The sequence below is a fragment of the Girardinichthys multiradiatus genome, chromosome 13, assembly GCF_021462225.1.
Source record: "Girardinichthys multiradiatus isolate DD_20200921_A chromosome 13, DD_fGirMul_XY1, whole genome shotgun sequence".
Taxonomy (NCBI): Eukaryota; Metazoa; Chordata; class Actinopteri; order Cyprinodontiformes; family Goodeidae; genus Girardinichthys; species Girardinichthys multiradiatus.
In genome coordinates this window covers 21,304,057-21,327,131 of record NC_061806.1, presented here as the reverse complement: position 1 = coordinate 21,327,131, position 23,075 = coordinate 21,304,057, and the positions used below count along the sequence as shown (strand labels likewise).

Sequence of the window (23,075 nt, the reverse complement as noted above, 5' to 3'; positions counted from 1 at the left end):
AAGATTGTGGAGAAGGGCCGATTCCAGACCTTGGGGGACCTGCGGAAGCAGTGGACTGAGTCTGGAGTAGAAACATCCAGAGCCACCGTGCACAGGCGTGTGCAGGAAATGGGCTACAGGTGCCGCATTCCCTAGGTCAAGCCACTCTTGAACCAGAAACAGCGGCAGAAGCGCCTGACCTGGGCTACAGAGAAGCAGCACTGGACTGTTGCTCAGTGGTCCAAAGTACTTTTTTCGGATGAAAGCAAATTTTGCATGTCATTCGGAAATCAAGGTGCCAGAGTCTGGAGGAAGACTGGGGAGAAGGAAATGCCAAAATGCCAGAAGTCCAGTGTCAAGTACCCACAGTCAGTGATGGTCTGGGGTGCCGTGTCAGCTGCTGGTGTTGGTCCACTGTGTTTTATCAAGGGCAGGGTCAATGCAGCTAGCTATCAGGAGATTTTGGAGCACTTCATGCTTCCATCTGCTGAAAAGCTTTATGGAGATGAAGATTTCATTTTTCAGCACAACCTGGCACCTGCTCACAGTGCCAAAACCACTGGTAAATGGTTTACTGACCATGGTATCACTGTGCTCAATTGGCCTGCCAACTCTCCTGACCTGAACCCCATAGAGAATCTGTGGGATATTGTGAAGAGAACGTTGAGAGACTCAAGACCCAACACTCTGGATGAGCTAAAGGCCGCTATCGAAGCATCCTGGGCCTCCATAAGACCTCAGCAGTGCCACAGGCTGATTGCCTCCATGCCACGCCGCATTGAAGCAGTCATTTCTGCAAAAGGATTCCCGACCAAGTATTGAGTGCATAACTGTACATGATTATTTGAAGGTTGACGTTTTTTGTATTAAAAACACTTTTCTTTTATTGGTCGGATGAAATATGCTAATTTTGTGAGATAGGAATTTTGGGTTTTCATGAGCTGTATGCCAAAATCATCCGTATTAAGACAATAAAAGACCTGAAATATTTCAGTTAGTGTGCAATGAATCTAAAATATATGAATGTTAAATTTTCATCATGACATTATGGAAAATAATGAACTTTATCACAATATGCTAATATTTTGAGAAGGACCTGTACACTAACAGTCAAAAGTTTGGACACATCTTCTCATTCAATGGTTTGTCTTTATTTTTATTTCTGTCTCTGGGAACTCCTGTAAGACTCTTGGAAAACCATTTCAGGTGACCGCCTCATGAAGCTCATCAAGAGAAAGCCAAGAGTGTGCAAAGAAGTAATCAAAGCAAAGGGTGGTTATTTTGAAGAATCTAACATATACAAGATGGTTTGAGTTCATTTACAACTTTTTGGTTGTTAACAGAATTATGTATGCTTTTGCTTCATAGTTTTGATGTCCTTACTATAGGGATGGGTACCGAATTTGGAACTTTTATAGGTACCGACTGAATTCAGTCGGTACTACAGAGTACCCATTGGCGTAAAATTAAATGGTACCATGTTTTGGTACCTAAACACATCATTGTGACACTGAAGGGAGTGCAAAAGTAGGTGATTTTCCATGCAGGACAAAAACACATCATTGCACGCACAAGAGCGAAATGACGTCAGTAGCCGCTGCTGCAGTCAACAAAGCATGGCTGATAAAAAGTGCTTGAAAGTAGGGTTCCACTTTTCAAAACGCGATACAGATTGCGCTTGCTGCTATATTTGTGGCATGAAGTACAAGGCCAGCAGCTGAAATACTTCTAATCTGAGGAAGAACCTGGTTAAGCAGAAGATTTTTCTCAAGGCTGAAGAGAGCACAATTTTCGTCAGCTTTAGATATACGGCTACAACTCCAGCATTCGGCACCATTAGCACGCCGGCATCCGTTAGCGACTCGTCGTCTGCAGCCAGAAACATGGGAGAAGGAATGTTTGAAACAACTGAGATGTTACAATATAAACAGCTGGCTGTTTTGAAATACTCATTAAAGTTTATATATTGAGAAATAAATATGTTGAATTGAAAAAGTTTTAGATTTTATTGTTAAACACAGTAACATTTATCACCACATAAACACATACAAAAGTACCGAAATTGGTACCGTTGAGTACTGATACCGGGGGCCGGTACCGTATCGGTTCAAATGTGAAAGGTACCCATCCCTACCTCACTATGTGTCTACAATGTAGAAACTAATAAAAATAAGAAAAAGTCATTGAATGAAAAAGGTGTGTCCAAACCTTTGACTGGGAGCGTTTGAATATAATTTGTTCTCTGTTTCAAATCGGTTTCCAGACGAATCCATTTAGCTTTTAACTTTGACAACGTTCTCTTCAATCAGATTTTGAAACATATATTAATAAGATATTTTAGAGTTAGAAGAAAAATACATAATTTAGCAAATATTTCCCATTTAATGAAATCAGTTATTATTAAAACATATTTTTTGAGTCTAAGGTAAGGCTCAAAAAAGGTCATCTCTTAAACACAAACAAAAAAATCGCTCAAGGTGCGTTGGTGGCTCTCTGGTCAGTCGTAGATGTTAATTACTGGTGCGTCTGTGTGGCAAGATGTCTGCTGTCCTTTAGATCGCACCAATTATTCTAATCAGAGTAAAGATGCAAAGCACTTCTCTGTAAAAATCGACTAATTAAAACAAACCTTGCTGGTTATTTAACGCCGCAGAACCTGCTACGTCCAAATACTTCAGTCTCAGTGTGGATGAACACCTTTTTAACTACGGAATAGCATTTAAAAGCACCTTTAATCCTACTTATTTAAATCATACAGAGTTGTGTTCTTTAAAATGTTTTGTTATTGTATAAAGCTGTGTTTGTGTGTGTCCCACAGCTTCAGAGGCTAATCTCATTTTGTAGCCAGGGAGCTACTTCAAAGGGTTTGTGTCTCAAAGAGAAAGAGAGGAACTGAAAGAGGACTAATATGCCATGAATTTTCACATTGACAGCACAAAGGTTCCTCCGGGTCTGCAGTTTATTTTTTTTATTTGTCAGAATAAGGGCTCCAGGTGTATGAAAAGATTCTCCACACAAGACTTGTCATTTTCTGCAGCTTGTTTCCTCCCTAGTGATACTAAGAATATATGAGACCCTCAGTGGCTTCGGGCCCTAATCGTCATGCCTTTCTGAGAAAGGAAACTTTGCTGCTAATCACTGTGGAAACAAAACCATGGGATCAAAGGTGCAACAAAGTAACAGATCGAGTACTGAATCTTCTTCAGCCTGGACTGTAATCATACACTGGCTCTCTGTTCACTCAGATGTTTATTTGAAAGAACACACTTCAGGATATCTGCATATGTGGACACGTCATTGATTGTTATTTTTGGATTTTGGAGCAATGCCCGAGTAAGAGGCTGTGTGCCGTCTCGAACCACCTGAGAGTATGATCCATTTTGGAACAAAATAAAAGATGTGGAGCAGATGGGGCGAGAATCGCTCTTTTTTTCCTCCCAATCCACACTTGTGTTAAATTGAGCTTCCACTCTGGCACGGCCTCAGCTGCTGGGCAAACAAAGAGAGGAAGTCTCCATCGAAATGAGAGGGGATGAAAGAAGGAAGGAAGGGGGAGCAATGGAGGAGACCATGTTTTAACAACTTTGTTTGGGGAATAAAAAGAAAAGAAAGATTCTGGGGAAAAAGCCACTTATTTACAATTAATATCTCATATGTAATTACAAATTACTGATAAATATTTTTGTTTTATGATTAATGTAATGTCCTTCTTGTATAGTTCTTTCAAACTCATGTTTCATTTATTTAATTCTATCTCGGGAAGTTGCAAGGTTATATACATTCATCATAAACATGATTGTGAAGACAATTTTGGCCTTTTAGTGATGCGTTTGAAATATTCTTTGTTTGGAAGTTGACTGATGATACAGCATGCAACTTCAGATCATTTTAAAAACAAAAATGCAAAGTCTGAATTCTTTTAGAAATTTGTATATATTTATCTCGGGGGGGGGGGGGGGGGGGGTCTCCTTTTCAAGTGTTCTTAGTCCCTTGTGTTTGTTTTAAAATATCAAATACTAAAGTTCATGGTGAATTTATTGCATGTATTTTTACAGTGAACAAGAACCTGGTAAAAGAGATACAAGAAGGAAGAAAATAAAAAGGGAAAAAGGGCACAAGAAACGGAAGGAATGACTTACATAGGGAAGGACAAGAGGGAAGGAAAGAAAAGAAGTGTTGAAATCCAGGCGAGTCAGCAACAAAGTAAAGGACAAATGGAAGCATAAAGGTACTCAGAAAAACAATAAATATCAAAAAGTACATACAGTACAGCTATTAAAAATAGCATACTCAAATTAAACAAAATGTGCAACCGAGTAGGGTGATTTGAAAATGTGCATTAAAAAAAAGCATTTGTAATTGTGCATGAGTAAACAAACCATCATTTACAAGAAATGGAAAAACTACAAATAACGCCGGGGATGTAACCACTTACTAAGCTTGTTGTAAGCAGTGATGATTATAAAGTCTAACAGCTGCTGAGAGGAAGGATCTGCGATAATGCTCCTTTGTGCACATAGAATGCACAAAGGAGCAACAGCAGTGTTTTTTGTGCTAATGTCCCACAGTGTAGGTGATAGGAGACAGAAGAACTTTAGCCAAAAAATCATAAAAAAATTTAAAAAAACATTGCTGTCGGAAAACGTCTCCCACCCCATGCATGAAGCTGTTTCAGAACTAGAGGATACAAGTAAAGAAGAGAAGAAATGAAGACATGACACGAGGAAGGGTGGGAGGATGCTAAGGAAGAAAGGACAAACGGATGCATGCGAGGAAGAAAGGTAGGACATAATGTCAGAAGAAAGGAAGGACAGTCGTCAATAATAGGATAGACATTTGGCTCTTTTCCATTGCCAGTTGAAAGCCCAAGGCTTTTGCAAAGGGCCTTGCTTTTAAAGCACAGATCACGTTTCTATACAAATTTACTCAGGTTATCTCACTTTCCCAGGGCTTTACTTTCATGGATAAATGTTTCTGATCTGGAGTAGGTCTTTTCAGCTTGTCCCGGGCTTTGTTAAAGGGGCGGGGTTGTGTGCAGCAAGACTTGTAACCAGCAGCTTCAGTAATGGCAGAGGTTACTATACAAAGTGTAGTTGTAAAGTAACAATTCTGTAAAATAATGATTTAAACTTTCCTGCTTATGGATCCTGTGCAACTCAAGGGATAATGGAAGGAATTAATCCACTGTATAACTCTAAAGCTGCTCATCATCAATTATTTATCAGTTGACACAAAAAATTATTTATTAACTTCTAAACGGAGTAAAGGAGTAATGCAATCTACTGGTATGAAGGTGTATTGCAGTTTTTTCACAACAGCCATATGTCATTAGGCTGATTTAAATAAATGGCCCATTGCAAAGTATGAGATTCCCTGGGATCCCTACTACCCAGGAAAAAACAAATCCTGGGGCTTTCAGTGGAAAGGGGCTAATGAAGTCTGGAAATATAAATATTTTTCTACACTTGTCTTTTTTCACACTTATCCAGACTCACAAAACCCTGAAATCAAATTCCATCATTACCTATACCTTTCCAGACTGTGTGGGAACATTGGGTTTAACTTCTGTCTCAGCACAACAGTTCAGGTCCTTTGGTTAGATGTTATAAACAAACAATCCATGATGATCCTAAGCACTCTCCTACCCCTTCGTCTGGGGCTCAGAGCACAAAACAACTCAGACATTACAATCTTCTGTTACAATCGCATTAATTCTGGCCAAGAAAACCATATCACTCAACTGCAACGAGAAAACAAGACAATCAAGAAATCAATGGCTTAATCTTTTAACAGACTGCTGAACATTTAAAAAAGCTCTCAATAACCCTCAGAGCTCATTTAATCCAGTTCAATAAAGTCTGGTCTCCTTCCCTGCAATTCACTGAGAGCTGATTCCTCTCATACCAGCTTTGTTCGCTTTGAACTTCTCAACCCAATTATTGTAAACAACCAGTTAATCTGCAGTATTTTGTCCAGCACTGCCTACCATGACTAAAACCTCTCACCTTCTATGTTTCATCTCTAAACACTTGTAAATATTGCATTGTTTTTTTCCACGTGTTTTCTTTTCTTGTTTAAATTAATAAAAACAAAAAAGAGCTAGAACGGAAGCCTGTGACTATCCGCTCTATCTTCCATGTATTGGGAAATGTGCTGTAAAAAAAAAAAGGGCTGGGAGGGTGACATAGTGAAACATCCAGGACAGCCATAACTCGGTAGTGTACCAGTCTCGGCTCTTCTTCATCACTGTCTGTCAATGCTATTCTAGACACCTCAATGTCAGAAAGAGTGGGAACTGAAAAAATAAGTAAAGTGAGAAAGCAGGAGAGGTGGATTAGGGGCAGAGAAGTGACTGAAAGGAAGGCTGGATCTATAGCTGGATCCTGAAAGTCCCGGGCTAGCCGGACAGAATGTTGGATCTCACATGTTTGTGTCTACATAAATCATCACAATACTCAAGTAAACACCAACCTGCTCTACCCAGACACCAGATCCTTCCTCAGGAGCCCAGATGATCATGGTTTTGTCCATGGAGGCTGAGAGCAGAGTGAGAGGCTGTTGCAGCTCACCACCTGCAGGGGGAGACAGAGACACTGAGATGCTTACAGCTTGAGTGTTCACTGCTAATCTTGTTCAATAGTAGTTTGAGCCAATGGTTCTCAGAGATATTCACAAATCACTTTTTGTAAGTCAAGTCCAAAGACTTTTGTCCCAAGTCCAAGTCAACTGTCAAACTTATTTTTTTTCATCCAATGCATGTCATCTAGTCTGCCAAAAAAATCTGTATTGCCGTTTGTTTTGAATTCTAAAAACAAACATGTTGCACCGGGAACAGATTATGCAAAGGAGCAATGGTTAATTATTACAACCACGTATGATGTCATAGGATCCCAAAGATTTGCAGCCTCAATGACCAAGACGGTTCCAACAACTTTTAAATTGCAAAACTCCACAGCCTTAAATTTCTAGACATTTTTTATTACATGCTGAAAACTTGAGTATAAAACATTTACCTAATCAGGTTTTATTTGTCTACAAGTTCAACAAATCTAGAAACATCACATAAAGTTGTCTTCCATTTCACCATTTTCGTAAAGGGCTATTTCAACACTTTTTTAGCATCTGGAAAATCTTTGATTTGTTCAAACTTCAAAACCTAAAACACTCAAATTAAACATAAAATAGACACAGATTCTTTCAATCTTAATTTCTATCTGTTATACCTTAATTTAGTTTTAAATAATGACGAAAAAGAATTAACTAAAAAATGGGACTTTCAATGCTTATTTTGGCATCAAACTTTAGCAGCAAAAAGGTCACATTTAAAACTCTGAGGTTCTAAGAAGGTCTGTAGGTCAAAAAACAAAAGCAGTGTAAAGGCCCTTTCTCATTCTGCATGTGATGTTGGACAATAACCTAAGTTCTGATGTGTCAAATTAAATAAGGGCATCATCTAAACATAAACCAATTCAAGTGATCAATTCAAGATTTATTTATACCACATCATTTTTCCACAATTGCAAAATTCAAATGTCATATTATTCAAAACTGTGAAGGAACCCTAAACTAAATGCCTTAATGTGTTTAAAACCAGACTACCTTTATAGACAGGAGGCTGCCAGTTGACCCCATAAACCCAGTTCTCATGTCCTGCCAGGACCGTTTCAAGGGACACAGCAAACACTAACACCATTCCTGTGAAAAGAACAGTGAACATATCAGCATTATCGGGTACACAAGTCCTGGCAGCAAATCGAATAAAGTATATGTTGTACTGACTATAGTGAGCATAAAAATCAGCTGTCCTCATCTGATTAATTAACACATTTTTCTCTAATCAAGTCTGGCTGGTCTGCTCACCTCTGTCCTTCACTTCAAAAACGTCCTCTTTCATTTTGATGACTGTGTGATCATCATCAGCGCTCGTGTCTGTGGCAGATTTGGCACAGAGCCTCCACACTCTAATGAGAGAGTCCTGTGAACAGCTGGCTAATAACAGCTCGCTCCCTGAATGAGACGCAGAGAGAAAATCTGAAAATCCTCTCGCTCAAGGAGGCCTCAAAGTAACAATGTCACTGATTATTTTGTTGTGAATTTTCAAGAAAGGTGCAACCCTACACATCACATATTATGTGCTTAATATATTGAAAATAGTGGACGAAGGAAATACAAAGATACACATTTTAAACTTCCATACAACACAGTATGAAAGGAACTAGTGTGTCAAATAAAACTAAATAGGTTAGAGATTTTTTGTTTTAATTCAAAATTAATGATAGTTTTATCAATGATAGTTCCACAATATAGGATCAAATTACAAAAATTCCCATCCAGTTTGAACTAAACAGTCCCCTTATAGGTTAAATGTCAAGCAACCTGGTCGGGTCTTCTCTTCCCTTTTCCTCTTTCTTGTTAGAGCTTAATAATAATAATTACGTTTAAAGTTGAGCAAAATAAAAAGCAGCACAGAACTGAAAACTTGGAGCATAAATAGGTTATAAAAGTTCCAGTACACCCCTGTGACCCTGTTTAAACACCCAGTGGTATGTGGTGTCTATCTGGTGCTTTACTAGTGGCTGGTGATGCCTGCTGGCATATTTAATGTGGTTCATTAAACCGTATGAGGCGTTGCAAGGTTCCATGGCAAGCCAGGAAATTATACTGTACAGTATGGGATGATGACAAGTATCATTTTACCCTCATTTTACACTTGATATTAGGTTTTTAAAAACTGTTAAACTTATGATGCGTTCCATTAACCTCGGAAGTCAGAACTGGGATGTCGGAGTTTATGTCATCTTCGAGTTGTAGAGCTACAGTTTCCTGCTTGTTTTTGTTCGTATTGCTAGCAGCTGTAACAGCAGTCTAACAACAATAACAAAAACACATAACAGCATTGAAACATCTCATCTTATAAATACTGAAAAGTAAGACATTTATGACTGACTTAATGTTACATAAATAATAGAGTAGTTTTAGTACTATTGATGCGAGTAGCAACTATCTTGAATCCGGAGGTCGGGTATGGTCGTGTTGCCCTGACTTTCCAACTTGTAATTCTGACTTTTGCGGGCGTTCCAGTTGAAATGTCCTACTTGGAGGTCAAACATTCCGACTTCCTAATACCAATGGAACGCAGCATTAGCAGGACCTATTTAGAATGAGTTTAGCTGAGTGTTTTTAATCCCACAAAAAGGAAAAAAATCTTCTGGATCTTCTGTAATTATAAAAGAAAAGTAAAAGTAGACCGATGAGAGCACTCTTAGCTCCTGCAAATTGATTTGTCTCTTTGCCTATTTGTACCCTTATTTCATACCTGCAAACAAACTATTCCATACCCATATAGCTAGCCATCGCATAGCAGTTTATTTTTCTTGATGTCAAGATTTAATATTGCATCCTATTTCCACTGCAGAGGTGCTTCTACAGACTTTCAGTCTCAGTTTGAATTCAAATTGAATTATTCTTGCTTTGCCTGCTTAATATGAAAACTGCATGATGTAATCATTATTTTTAAACACACAGCTGATTTCCTTGTTCTTCTGACACATATACTAAATAAATTAACCATGTGCAATTAAAAGTCCAATTTAGATGCTGAAATGTCTTTTCCAAACATACAATAGTGTGTATACAGTACACTTTTACCCTGTCCAGAAAGCTGCATTTTTAAGTATTGAGAGATCCTTGCAAATATTTTGCTCAGTGGTCGAGGTATTAAACAGAGGAAGAGCTGAGAAAGATGGCCAAATTAACCAAATGAGACGAGCTCCAACTGTATTAGAATTCAGCTTAAAGTAAATATGATTGTGATTACGCTGGTAAATGTTGGATGAAAAGGGACTGAGCCTTAATTTTCTGGTTATAATTATCATCAAACCCTAAGGTATTATGTCCGGGGGAATTTTCATCAGGGATCAATCAGAGATTAGCATCTAACTGTGATGTAGCCAATAGGACAGCAGGACTACAGGCCAACACAGACAGGTGGCAGACAATGCACATGCTATGTTTTCTGCTGAAGTCCCTGTCTTTATACATAATGCATGACAGCTTTTTATCTGTGGTAAATAGCCCAGTTTTATCTGTGCCAAAAAAAGACATACATATTATCATAATGCTGGAAATTCCTTATTTGCTATAGAGAATAATGCCAGGCTTTTAAATCAAGTCAATCAAAGCACTGACATTTGATGATGACACCAACCATCATTTGTTTTGGTTTCTGCCTGAAAGTCTGCCAAAACTGCATGCAATTGTGACAGAGGAATTGATGTTAATTCATAAATGGTTTAAAATCACCTCAAAAAGCACCTCCTTCAAACTAGAGACTATATTTTGTGACAGACATATTTTTTGGCTTTAAGAAGCAACTGAACCCTACTCATAAAGAGGGTTTTTTTTCCCCCTTTGCTGCTTTCTTGGTCACTGTCACAATGGTATCAAATCTACACTAAAATGTTTCCTCACACTCTGTGGAATTTCGTTTTTTATTATAGGTCACTGCATCTTTACTATCAATTTTAGCCTAACTATAGATGAGAAAGCGCCATCAGTTTATTACCCCATGAGTTCTAGGCTGATTATGGGGCTTTCTGAAAGTGGTGACACACCAAATGTAGAGCGTGCATTCCTGGGCTTTTAGTTAGAGCAGGGCTATGTGCAAGTACCTCTGCAAATGGAGTCAAAAGGAATCATGTGTATAAAGTCCAAAACCTGTGTTTTTTTGCTGTTAACTGTGAGCCGATCAAACTCTAAAGTCTCAAGAACTTACATACTCCCTCTAACTCAGTGCAACCTACATATATGTGCAACTTGGAGTTGTGCGTGCTTCTCCATACCACAGTACATACTGGTCTCTATGTAAGGCATGGTGCAAACAAAGCAGTGGGAGAACCTCGTCCACATAGCAGCTGCAGTGCCCAAAAGTGTTACAATGAATTTGGCTACTTGTGGTGCTGGCCAGCCCATGATGAGGTTGTAGCTTGTACAAAAGGCCAGTGTAGGCAAGTCTTCAATTTATGTGATGATCAAGCTACATAGGTGTATGGGGCAACAAACTCAAGGATAAGCTACCGCTGCTACTATACAAGGCTTCTCCAAGCATCACCAAGGAGCCAGAAATGCTTCCAGGAAGACAGATCCACCACAAATTTGTATGAAGCCCTTTGCAGAATTTCTTAACATTTAAACACTAACACCCTTTTGTGCCATATCTTGACTTACTCTTCACAAAACATTTCTCCATCACAATCACTATAAATGTTGTACAAATATTCCTGCTGACACTAAAGTAAACAGTCCAATTTACTGCAAGCAGAATAAAAGCAATAGTCAGCAATATTTCAAACGTATGTTACTTGTAAAATTTATCATTAGTTGTTAACCATAAAAAAAAACTGTTAAAGAATATAATTATCTAATTTCGATATATCATATGTAGAACTACTGTCAACACCATTAATCCACCCACATCAGTCCAAAGAACTGAGGCTGGGAGGATGCAGATAAATTTTAACTGCATCCTCCCAGCCTGAATGTTGTTCTTTCTGATTTATTTTTTTTTTTCAATATTTATGGATTTATGTGAAAGTATTTAAATAGAATAATGTGAATCTTTTAATTTCTTTCTTTATCAAGCATTGCAACTAATAAAAGGTAAGGATATAAGTGGCACTACAAATGCAGCAACATAGAAGTTCCTGATGCCTTATGCTTGTAAGTAAAAGTGACAGCAGTTCATATTTTTACACACTTTTTTACTACCAGTTATGATGAATATTTCAAATGTATATGAACCTTTTAGGTGTGATTCTTTTCCCATGAAGGTGCCTCCTGGTTTACAGTGTGTTGATTACACCTTAACAAATAAACAAACTTACCTGTGAATGCCCATTTTACACCACGAACCCAGTCTTCATGACCTTGCAGTGACATGGCTTTCTGGAGCTGCAACAGAGCAGTTTCACAGGGTCTATTGGTTGCCTTCAAACTTCAGAAACTCTGATTAAACAATTAGCACAGGATTCATGAACAGGCTACTGCTGAGGGAGCAGTGATGTAAGCTTACCAGACCGCTCTCCAGCACGTACAGATGCACCTGAGAGTCATCACCCCCGCAGGCCAGTATGGGAACTTTGAAAGGCACATAAAGACAAAACATACAAATCGTAGGTTGATCAGAATCTAAGTTTTAATAAAAAAGCAGTGGAGCAGCACAGCAACAAAACAAAGTGAGGGAAACTATAACCGATACTGAGATGAATAATAATGTAAATGGGAAAATGTGTGTGCCACTTAAAGGATGCTGAAGGAGTAGTTAATGCTTACCTCTGGTGCCTGGCAACAGAGCTAGAGAGACATCCATCATGAAACCGCTCCCAAATGATACATTATGGAGGCCCTCAGCTGAGGAGGAGACATCCACATGGAAAAACATTTCAGATGTGCTACAGTGACCCTGTCACACAATTGAAAACAAATGTATTTTAAAACACACAGGCACTTCTATTTTAAGTATGTTTTCACCTTATGCCTATATAAAAAAACAGCTAGATAATCTGATATTTTCCTTTGGGAAAAAAAAAAAAAACTCAAGCTAAACCACGGTCCAGTTTTCAGACACAATCCTAAAGGCAGTAAGGTTGCAGTAGCGTGGCAGTGACAGGCGGAAAAAAGAAACTTTCAGGAAAAGGAAGCTCAAATCCTAGACAGCTTGAAAAAAGGAAAAGTAGATGCAGACGTTGACTAGAAGCTCTGCTGACACCAATGTGTCAAAAACACATTGGTGTATTGCTGTATTTTTCTGTTTTACCTTAACAGTAACCGACTCCTAAAATATAATATAGCACAGAATATTTGTCCAACCTGCATTTAAGCAGGAAAAAAAAATACTTTTAAAACACAGAATCTTTTCTTGGATTGTGTCAAAGTACCGAGCCAAGCAGCACGTTTTACACCCTGTGATATTGATCTACTTTAGTGATAAGATACAGACAAAATACTGAACGAAAACACGAAACAAATGTCCATCATTAATAGCTTATTATAGTGTTGCAATTCAAAGAAATCCAAAATGAACTAAGCATGGGCTGCTTAATGTTATCTAGTGATTTAGAAATAAGTTACAGTTCAAATCTGAATGAGTTTTCCATCACAATGTAGTTCTTAAATGCCATAGGAAGTGGAGTAGTGACCAGAGCTTTCTCTGTATGGAGCACAGAGTATCACAGCACTTCCCCTCCCCCACATGTTGCTCATCACTGCTGGTTGGCAGGCCAAGAGAAGGCTTCCCTTCTGTATGAGAAAGGCAAATTCGGTTGGAAACATATCACCACATTCCCTGTGGAGCTGCAAGGATTCAGCAGGTATAGAAAATGGATACATGGATGCTTTAGCACTTAATGAGCAGCACATCTGTTCAACAGCAGACTGGTTATCTGAGCATATATATATATAGCTTGTCCACTGCAGAAAAATCTAAACTGCTTCATCAAATGAAAATCTGCTCTAAGATTGTAGGACACCCATTCGAAAACCGTAATGAATCTTCCCGCCATAATAATATGGGCAAGATTATCTAATAATATGGTGTGCAAAGGCCTTTTTTTCAGTTTAACCTTATTAAACTGGGGAACCCTGTATCTTGAACCTAATGGCAACAGTCTGTTTTCAGGATTCAGAGCGCATTCATGGTTAGAGTCAATGTTATAGCGAATCTCACCACATTATTATGGTAGGAAGTAACAACTCTCACTGCTGCGTTTGTAATGAACTCAAGCAAACATGTAGATTCCACTCATGATGACGCTGCCATCGCAGCATTGCAGTAATGTGTCGGACAACCAATAATTGTCTGTTTTAGATAAATATTTAATAACCTAAAATGTTTTCTAACTTGCTCCATTTGTTTTAGAAAACATGGGACCAAATGAGTCTCATTTATGCTACTCCAAAAAAAGATGAATTTGCTTCAAGTCTTGTTAGACACCTTTACCAGAGCTAACATTAATTGTGGCAGTCACTGTAACTCTATGAGGTTTAGCATACTTTTCTGTAATAACACCAAGAGTTAGGAGACACCATGGATCAAGGAATTACTCTTTTTGGAATCTTAGCTTTATCCTTCAGCACACCAAAAACTACCAGATGAAGCATGACATCTCTTTTCCCCAAAGTAAATTTAAAACCAATTAAAAACTAAAAACCTGTTGTGTTCCAGTCAACTTTCACCAATATAAAAGATGTATCTATTAAAATTGAACACACTAAATTAACTGTACTGATTTTCATACAATTTTGTGAATTCTATTTAACTTTTGTGCACTCTTAATGTCCAAGGCCAAAAATGACCGGCCATTAGAAATGAATAAGGGAGACAACAATTTGTGTGAAAAACTGAGCTCAGATACATCCTCGTTTGTCAGATGGTCACACACACAAATACCCTGGTCCCCTGGCAACCATTGTGGGAACCTTTGCCCAATAGTCTCTTTGCTGCAGGAACAACACTTGTGTTGAGAGTTGTCACAGAGAATTACAGCCATGTTCACTGAACTATACCAGTTGCTTAGGTATATAGTACTTTGAAGCTCTGCTCAACGTTTATTGTATAGCAACACCCTGGCAGGTCAATATAACATAAGTGAGGCCCTTGATTACACATTTGATGGTCACCACATTAATGGGGAGGGAAGAGGCCAGAAAAATGATAGTGAGGATGGATTTAAGGAGTAAGTGTCAGAAACTGAAGATGGCATGGAATATTATCCAGACCAAGAAATAACTGATGAGGAGAAATCCAGTGATAATGAGGAGGGCCATGTTGATGTTGCTGACACATTCAAGTCAAAGAATGAGAATTTGAAAAGGTCTTTATCCCCACCTGAGAATCAAGGTAGGCTTTCAGCTGAGGAGGTCATCAGGATGACCCCAGGAACTACAAAATATGCCGTTTACCAGGCTGATGACATCAAATCCTGCTTTGAACTGTTCCTGAAGGAGTCCATTGCAACCACTGTGGTAAACAAGACCAACTTAGAGGGGAAACAAATTTACAAAGACAATTGGAAGTTGCTAACCCAGACAGACATGAACCCATACATGAGTCTTTTGATTTTAGCTGGTGTGTACAGATCCAAAAACAAATCTACCAGCAGTTTATTGGATGCAGAGTCACATTAGGGACAATTTTTTGGGCCACCATGTCACATCAAAAATTCCACGTTTTCAAAGGTGATTCGCTTTGACAACAGGGATACAAGACCAGCCTGTCGTCAACAAGTCAAACTGGCAGCGATCAGATGAGTTTGGGACACGCATGTGGATCGTCTGCCAATTATCTTTAATCCAAGTCCAAACATCACAGTGGATGAGCGTCTGGTTGCTTTTAGGGGACACTACCCTTTGAAACAGTATATGCCAAGCTACACATCTACAACTGGCATTAAGATAGGACAACATGTGATGCCAGAACAAGCTATGCCTGGAAAATGCAGGTCTATACTGGCAGACCTGCAGACGGTGTTCGTGAAAAGGACCAAGGGAAGCGTGTGATTCTGGAGATGACTGCAGGTCTCAAGGGACACAACATAACGTGATCATTTCTTCAACTCCTACGCTCTTGGTGAGGAGCTGCTCAAAAAAAAGTTGTCGATGCTGGAACCTTGTTTGTTAATGTATGAAGGCATTGATCATGGAAAACTGTGAAAATGTCAAGTGCAATTTTGGAATAATTTCTTTTGTACACAAATAAAATATTCATGGTCACTTTTGACCGAGAACACTAACATTGTTAATTTTTGTGACTGTATAAAAAATTTTAATGGTTTCAAAGCAAATCTCCTTGACAACTGTGACCCAAGGTGCTCTATAATAAACAGTATGCCATATGTCATCTGATTATTTCTTATACTTAAAATACTCTGTTTTTAGAACTTGCTTTCAAGTGTATAAGATCAGACCAACAAGGCACACAGGTCACTAAAAACATATAAAGGTTCAAAACTTGTAATATTCACTAGGACTTAAGTAAATTTAACAAACCTACCACAAGTAGTGATAATATGTGCTAATGCAGCTTTTTATGGTGAGTCTTAGAGGAATTGTCATTTCTGAGCTGGAACACAAAATTGTTTAACATGAAATGAACAAAACACGACAGTTAAACTCTTTGAATTATGAAGCCTTTATATTAGATTGTGTAGAAAGCAGCAATAAGATCAAACAACTACTCTTAAATCATTAGTTTTGGCAGCATTTTGGGTTTCCAGCAGAAATGATAAATGGTGACAAATTTACAGACAAGACATGGACACTATGTAAGCAAAGCAAAAAAATATTAATGTTCGCTGCCGTTTACAATGCAAAGACACCTTCGGAACTACTAGAGGACCATGCTTAAATTAGTAACACCATTAAAGAAAATATTGAAAAATGCCTTTGCACCCCAGCTGATCTCTAGTTTTATTGAAAGTATTATCAAATTTTCATCACGTCTCGTTCTCATGAACTTAACTTGTCTTGTGTTTTATGTATCATTACACTCCTATTAGAAACAATTCAAGTCTTCTACTGAAAAACGGAAAGGTTAAAAATTGGTCTATAAATGTTGATTACCAATTGATCCGAGCTGTTTTATTTCAGCAGAGGTTTCATAATAGCACACTTGAGACTAATAAGGATGATGCCCCCTTATGAGAAAGTTATTTGTTTGTTAAGCAGTGAAATACAGATATGAACCATTTAGAGAGGGTGCAATCAAGAAATACTGTGGCTCTAGAAGTTGTACGTACCTCTGCTAAATTTATTAGTTTTTAAGTGCATGATAAATCATTTTCAAACATTTTCCATATATGCAGCCAAGCCCAAATGTATTCATATGCCTGGCAGATTAAGATTTTACATTTTTATTCAGCAAAGAAGTTTGTTTTGTCATAGTAAAAGAACCAGGCATCTATCAAATGATAATGCAATGTAAAAACATTTTAATTAGCATTTTCTTAAAACAAAAAGCATGCTGTAAAACTATTTAAACCCTTTGAAATAATAAATAGAAATACATTAACTGCCATTAAAGCACTCAGACCCTTTTTATAATTATGGATCAGCTTGATGCATGTTTCCACTGGTGTTTGGAAAACTTATCTTTGACGATGAGCTCCTAGTTTTTGAGGTTAGAAGGCCTACTTGCCATCCCCCTAGTCTTTAGCTTCCTCCACAGATTCAAGTCTGGACTCTGACTGGGCCACGTCAAAACATTAATATTACTTCTGGTCAGAAGAAACACGTTGGTAAAACTAAAAGATTACCTAAATCTGCCAGGGGTATGAATAATTCTGGGCTTTTTGATAATGTCTGATTTTCTTGTTTCTTACCTTGCTTGTTGTCGCTGCAGAGCCACAATCTCACTGTGGAGTCCGATGAAGAGGAGGCAACGAGGACCTTGGAGTCCTCCGTGTAGATGGCATCCACAGCACTGACAGGACCAGTGTGGCCCTTACACTCCACTGACTGGACAAACTGGGGAATTACACAGGAAAACTTTTATTTAAGGCTTCTATTATTCAAGACTAAAATAGTATAAACCTACAAATACCCCTTGCACTACATAACACCCAGACAAACACTGAATGCTTTTCTTATCTAAGCACTTGCAGTTGAAGTTGACTAAGACCTAGGAAAGTTATGATGAAAAGCCGGTTACCTTCCCATGTTGAGCTTCCCAGAGGATGATCCGATTGTCTGAACCTCCTGAGACAACGTGACGCTCCGAAGCTGCAGCAACAAAATCAATACAATAACTTTACTACTTGTTTTCAATAAATTACTTGTTTCAATAAAGAGTATCTAGCATTATATATACGAAACTACAATTTTTCAAATTATGCCAGCAAAGAGGACTATTTAAATTTAAATGCAAATATTAAGTGACAGAGACCTAGCCCAATGTAAAAGCATCATTTAGAGGCCTTTGACTGTAGGAACAAAACATATATACAAACATAAGTAACTAAATGCTGAAATAGTGGAGTGCAATGTACTCAGTAAACTAAACCTTCTTTGAAATGTAAAACTTCAAAAAGATCCTTAGATAAATCAACCATGTTTTAAGATTAAGTAAATAAAACTTTAGGACATCAAATTAAACCAAAACTGTTCCATGACACAAAAGCAGTGTGAAAGGGTGCTTTATTCTCTTTGCATTCTACATAAAATGTCATGAAATTATATTACAATTACCTCCACTGTGTGACAGAGTCACTGCTTATAAAATAAGACTGCTGATCTCTCTATAAAATATATGCTTTGTTGGGTCCATCATGTTATACCAACAAAGAACTACAAACACATAGTACAGCTCATACTGTGAAAAGCTCTCAAATTTGTGTTCGAAATTCCCAGCCCCGGCAACATTTGCTGGATGTCTTCCTCCTCTCTCTGCCCCCTTTTCCTGACTGCCTACTTTCAGAAAATACTGAAAAAAATAAAGGCCACTAGTGCTCCAATCTCCTCTGTGTCTGCCTCGACTCCAGGGGGACAGGTCTGTGGCTCCTCAAGCCCGCTATTGGATATTATTATGGAGAAACCTTAAATACACAAGCACACTCACATATACACCATATGTGTTTGGATTCAGGTGTTTGCAGTCATACAGATATACTCTATATTGAGCTCTGGTTGCCAATAAATATATTCTATATTAATTAGCAGCGTGTACTTTTCAGAAACGTTGTTTGTTCCTCTGCGTTTTTTTTCTGCTTTCTCTCTTTCTGCAAGTGTAGAAGCAGACTTCTAGGATGTTCTCTTGCATTCTCTCTTTCATTCTTTCTCTCTTCTATTCCTTTCTCCTTCTCTCATTTTTTATTTTTTGCACAACCTCTCTCTCTTTCTTCTTTTTTTTCTCCTTTTCATTTCCATTGCATTTGTAATAATCCCAAAGCAGTTTCTAATAGTTTTTTTTATGTATATATCAAGCGGAGCATTATAGCGTTAGCCGTAACGCTCCACTTGTGAAAGTAAATTTGTTGGGCTTCTTCTTGGCACTCAGACAACAATTCTGAGTGCTACTCTAGCAGACTGGACACGTTTAAAAAAAACAACTGATCTGAGAATTTGTCCAAATGCAGTTAAGCATCTGTAACAGCAGGTGGCAAAGTCTGTCATAAGAAAACATATTACTACACCAAAATGAATTTACTACACCGTAAATGTTTACAATGTACATATTTTACACAATTTCAAAATATTTGCTTAGCACTACTTCTTTCTATCTTCACTTAAACTGGATTACTCCCCAGAATAACCAATTTCAAGATAAACTGAGCGCCAGGCAATTACTTTTTGCCCCTTTCTTATAATGATGAGTCATTTATATTTTTTCAACTTAAAACATTTATCTTTACTCATCCGTTTTGAACAATTTTCCCACAACAGAAGAACTACCAAAGCAGCGCAAAAAAAGAGCAGTTACAGTGTAGAGGTATTTGTATTTGTGTCAACGCTCCTGAAAAGAACAGGTTTGAAAATAATCGCTGCCTTAGAGCGCCAGACACTGACCAGAGGCGGCCAGTGTTCATTGTTTCATAGAAAATAATATGGAAGTATTTTATGATGCGCCCCTCACAACAATGATGTGTGTTGCTCTGTCTAAAACCTGAAACGGTCCAACATGAATCGTGCAAGAGAACCACGATTCAAAGTCAGTCAGCAGATCAAGATGTTAGAAAGATCCAGCCAAACTTCAGACCTCAACCTGATGATGTGTTAAATTTAGTCATGGACCAATTACCGGTATCAAGGTAAAATAGGGTTTTAAAACGGTACACTTTCAAAAGCGCTAAAATATTCCTCTATATCGTTGCCATGCTAAGTCATACCTGAGCAGATATCCCGTCTAATTAACCAGCTAAAATCAGCCTGTTATACTCGTGTTACTCTATTAGCTCAATAGCACAAAATACAATAGTAGGTGCAATAAGCATTTAAAAAGTACTGTTAAACTTAGCAGCTGTTTATTCTAGATCTTTTTTGATTATTAATAGAAATAACATCGATTTGCATTCTGCTGAAAATCCCTAATCAGAAGCCACTGGTAATTGTGTGTCGCAGAATTAAAGCATTTATATTTACGATGTTTTTTTTTTCCTTAGTTTTTGAATTTATTACTGAGTACATCAGGAAAAAGAATAGGCAGGCTACAATATATAAGCTTGAACACTTGTCAGTTTGAGCTACAATGATTATTTGTTGCTACAATCAGAATCATCAGAATATATGACTGCAGGGGGTTGCAAAATTCTGTTCCCATGAAATATTTCCCCCCATCATCATACTGAATATTATATCTTAGTAATCAGAACATAACACAGAAAATTAAAACTATAATTTGAACACTGACACATTAATGTCGACTGAACCGCAGAGGGTTAAGTTAATTTCAAAAGCTTCAGCGTTTTGAGTCAAATGCACAAGTTTATTTTATGTATTTGGCTAAATCTGTCCTTTATTAGACTAACCAGTTATCATGATTTCTATTTGTGGTTATTTGTAGCAAGTATGGAGTAAAATGTATACATTTTTCTTAATAAAACAGTTGGGAGAACAGAGTGAGTTAGAGGGGCCGCTGCGGCCAACGTCCGTAATCTGTAGTTCCTTCAACACCAGCAGACATAATCTCACTGTGAACTTTTCATTAAACTTGAGAGCTCTGACACTCACCATTGTGATTGTTGTGAACCCATTGGACTGCATTCACTCTCCCTTTGTGTCCGTTCAGCAAAGCGACAACTCCTCTCTCCTGAAGTAAAAACAATTCACGTTAACTCGACTGTTTTTCAACGTTTTAAACGCACACGGAACACGAATAATGTTAGCAGCAGCGACCAGCAGTGAATGAACGACTAAACTACAGACGAGTTTTCTACATTTCATCACCTGTGGGTCGTAAAGAGCCACTGAGTTACACGTCCCGAAAGCTATAGTCCCTCCGCGACCCCAAGAAACAACGTTTGGAGTCCTGTTTGCGCTGCATGCTACATGGCATGTCTCAATTATGGACGCCGCCATCTTGTTTAGAGAAGTTGTGGAGTTTTACTATAAAAGAGTCCGAGGGTAAACAGCTTCTGGGTACTAATAGTTCCGCTGCAAAGTTCTGTTCACGTTAGTTGTTCAAACGTGCTTTATTGTGGTATGGAATATAACGTTTTGAGAGCATTGTATTGTAAATATCAATGTTCAGCATAGATACGCCTCAGCAAATTAGAATATCATCAAAAAGTTACTTTATTTAAGTCATTCAGTTAAGAAAGTGAAATTCATTTCTAACTTTTATTTTTGTTCATTTTAATGATTATGGATGACAGCTAATGAAAGTCCAAACCTCTGTTTTTCAGAAAATTACAATGTTACATAAGACCATTAGAAAGAACTTTTTAGATACGTTTTGGCCCACTGAAAAGTATGCCCACTTCTAATTGTAAAGTATATGCACTCAATACTTGGTTAAGGCACCTTTTCATGAATTATTGCTCGATTCTAGCTGCTATTTTCATCAGCACAAAGCTCACTGAAGCTCGGTCATTATGACAGGAACCAACACAAAGAAATAAGAGAACAAGGTCAATGATGAGAAAGAATAAACATGAAATGCAGAAAGTCAAAAACAGTTTTTACCTTAGACCTCAACCTCACTGATATTTAAAATTGTTAACTGTGTGAATATATGTTTTCTTAATGTGTTTCTGTTTACTTGATCTTATCTTACTCCATCTGTGTTAATGGTGGAGGTTTACAAACTGATATCTGCAGACTCTGGAACTGAAATCAGAAACCAGCTGTGAATTTTCTATTTTTACAATATATTTTTCATTCAGTGTTTGACCTGTTGCTTTTACCCACCATTTGTGTAGATGGATGTACAGATGTCAGAGTTCTGCAAGGTCGTAATGAGAAATAAAAGGATAGAAATTTGCTTCAGCTACTATTTGTAGAATGTTTACATTGTAATACTTTTCTTTGGTCGGATTTTGCATCATCTACATCTAAGAACTTAGTTTGTTGGCTTAGAAAAAGATTACCTCCACATTCTTGCTTATTTTTTTCTATCTTCACCATCATCAGATCCTGGATCTCCGGGAGTTCTGCCTTCTTGAATTCCAGAGTAATCACAGATCTAGTTATGTTGACATTGGAAAGTTTTACACACTGGTGAACATTTTTTCACTTTATTTCCCCACACCCAGACAATTTTTTTTAAAGTGTCTTAACACTGTGTTTCAGGCATACCATATAGAGCAGATTGTTGTCTACATGTGCCAGGATAGCTTTTCTCTACAAAAAGGATATCTCAAGACGGTGTCCTAATTGCGTGATTAACTTTATTAATTCCAGATTCAATCCAGCATCAAATTAGGCAGGCCACATTAATGTTATAGTAACCCTTGTTTCTATGAATTTCAATCATTTGGAGCAATTGTGTGTTAGTGTGGATGTTTGTATATGTGGGTGGTTGGGTTAGCATACACTACCGGTCAAAGGTTTTAGAACGTCTTTCTCATTTAATGGTTTTCTTTAGGTTTATGACTATTTACATTACATTACATTTTAATGGAGGCATCAACACAGTAAATGAATACATATGCAATTATGTAGCAAACCAAAACTTTAAATACCGTATGTTATATTGTAGATTCCTTAAAGTAGCCGCCTTTTGCTGTAATGACTGAAATATTAACCTCTGGCCGTCTCTCAATGAACGTCTAGGAAGTTCTTTCAAGAGTCTTTGGAAAACCATTTCAGGTAACTGTACATTTCAGATATACAATTTGGATAGACAACCAGACACAGGGTAACTGACTGTGACATGGGAGTGAGACATGTCTCAGATCATGCTGTGGTCTATTTGATTTTACATTTGGACATTAAACAGAAAGAGACTCTATGGAGACTCAACACTAGTTTTCTTAATGAGACTCAATTCTGTACATATGTTAAAATAATAATAATGAGGAATAATTAGGAAAAAAGAAACAAATTCAGGACATGGTCATAAGGCTTAAATGTTTAGAAGAGGAACATATGAAAAATAACAATGCGGA

General features: G+C 37.7%; 1 protein-coding gene across 1 annotated transcript in view; it reads right to left on the bottom strand.

The window, feature by feature from the left end:
- The window catches only part of elp2 (elongator acetyltransferase complex subunit 2), a 50,359-nt gene extending 29,281 nt beyond the window's left edge, over positions 1–21,078 (bottom strand). Inside the window, exons 1-10 of the mRNA XM_047384488.1 lie at positions 20,914–21,078; positions 20,698–20,776; positions 17,684–17,754; positions 17,355–17,499; positions 12,310–12,387; positions 12,050–12,114; positions 11,862–11,928; positions 7,840–7,986; positions 7,579–7,674; positions 6,451–6,551 (exon numbers count right to left, since the gene is read on the bottom strand). Coding sequence (XP_047240444.1) covers positions 6,451–6,551; positions 7,579–7,674; positions 7,840–7,986; positions 11,862–11,928; positions 12,050–12,114; positions 12,310–12,387; positions 17,355–17,499; positions 17,684–17,754; positions 20,698–20,776; positions 20,914–21,045 — 981 coding nt within the window. The 5' untranslated portion in view covers positions 21,046–21,078. The remainder of the gene's footprint in view (positions 1–6,450; positions 6,552–7,578; positions 7,675–7,839; positions 7,987–11,861; positions 11,929–12,049; positions 12,115–12,309; positions 12,388–17,354; positions 17,500–17,683; positions 17,755–20,697; positions 20,777–20,913) is intronic.
- Positions 21,079–23,075: the final 1,997 nt, after the last annotated feature.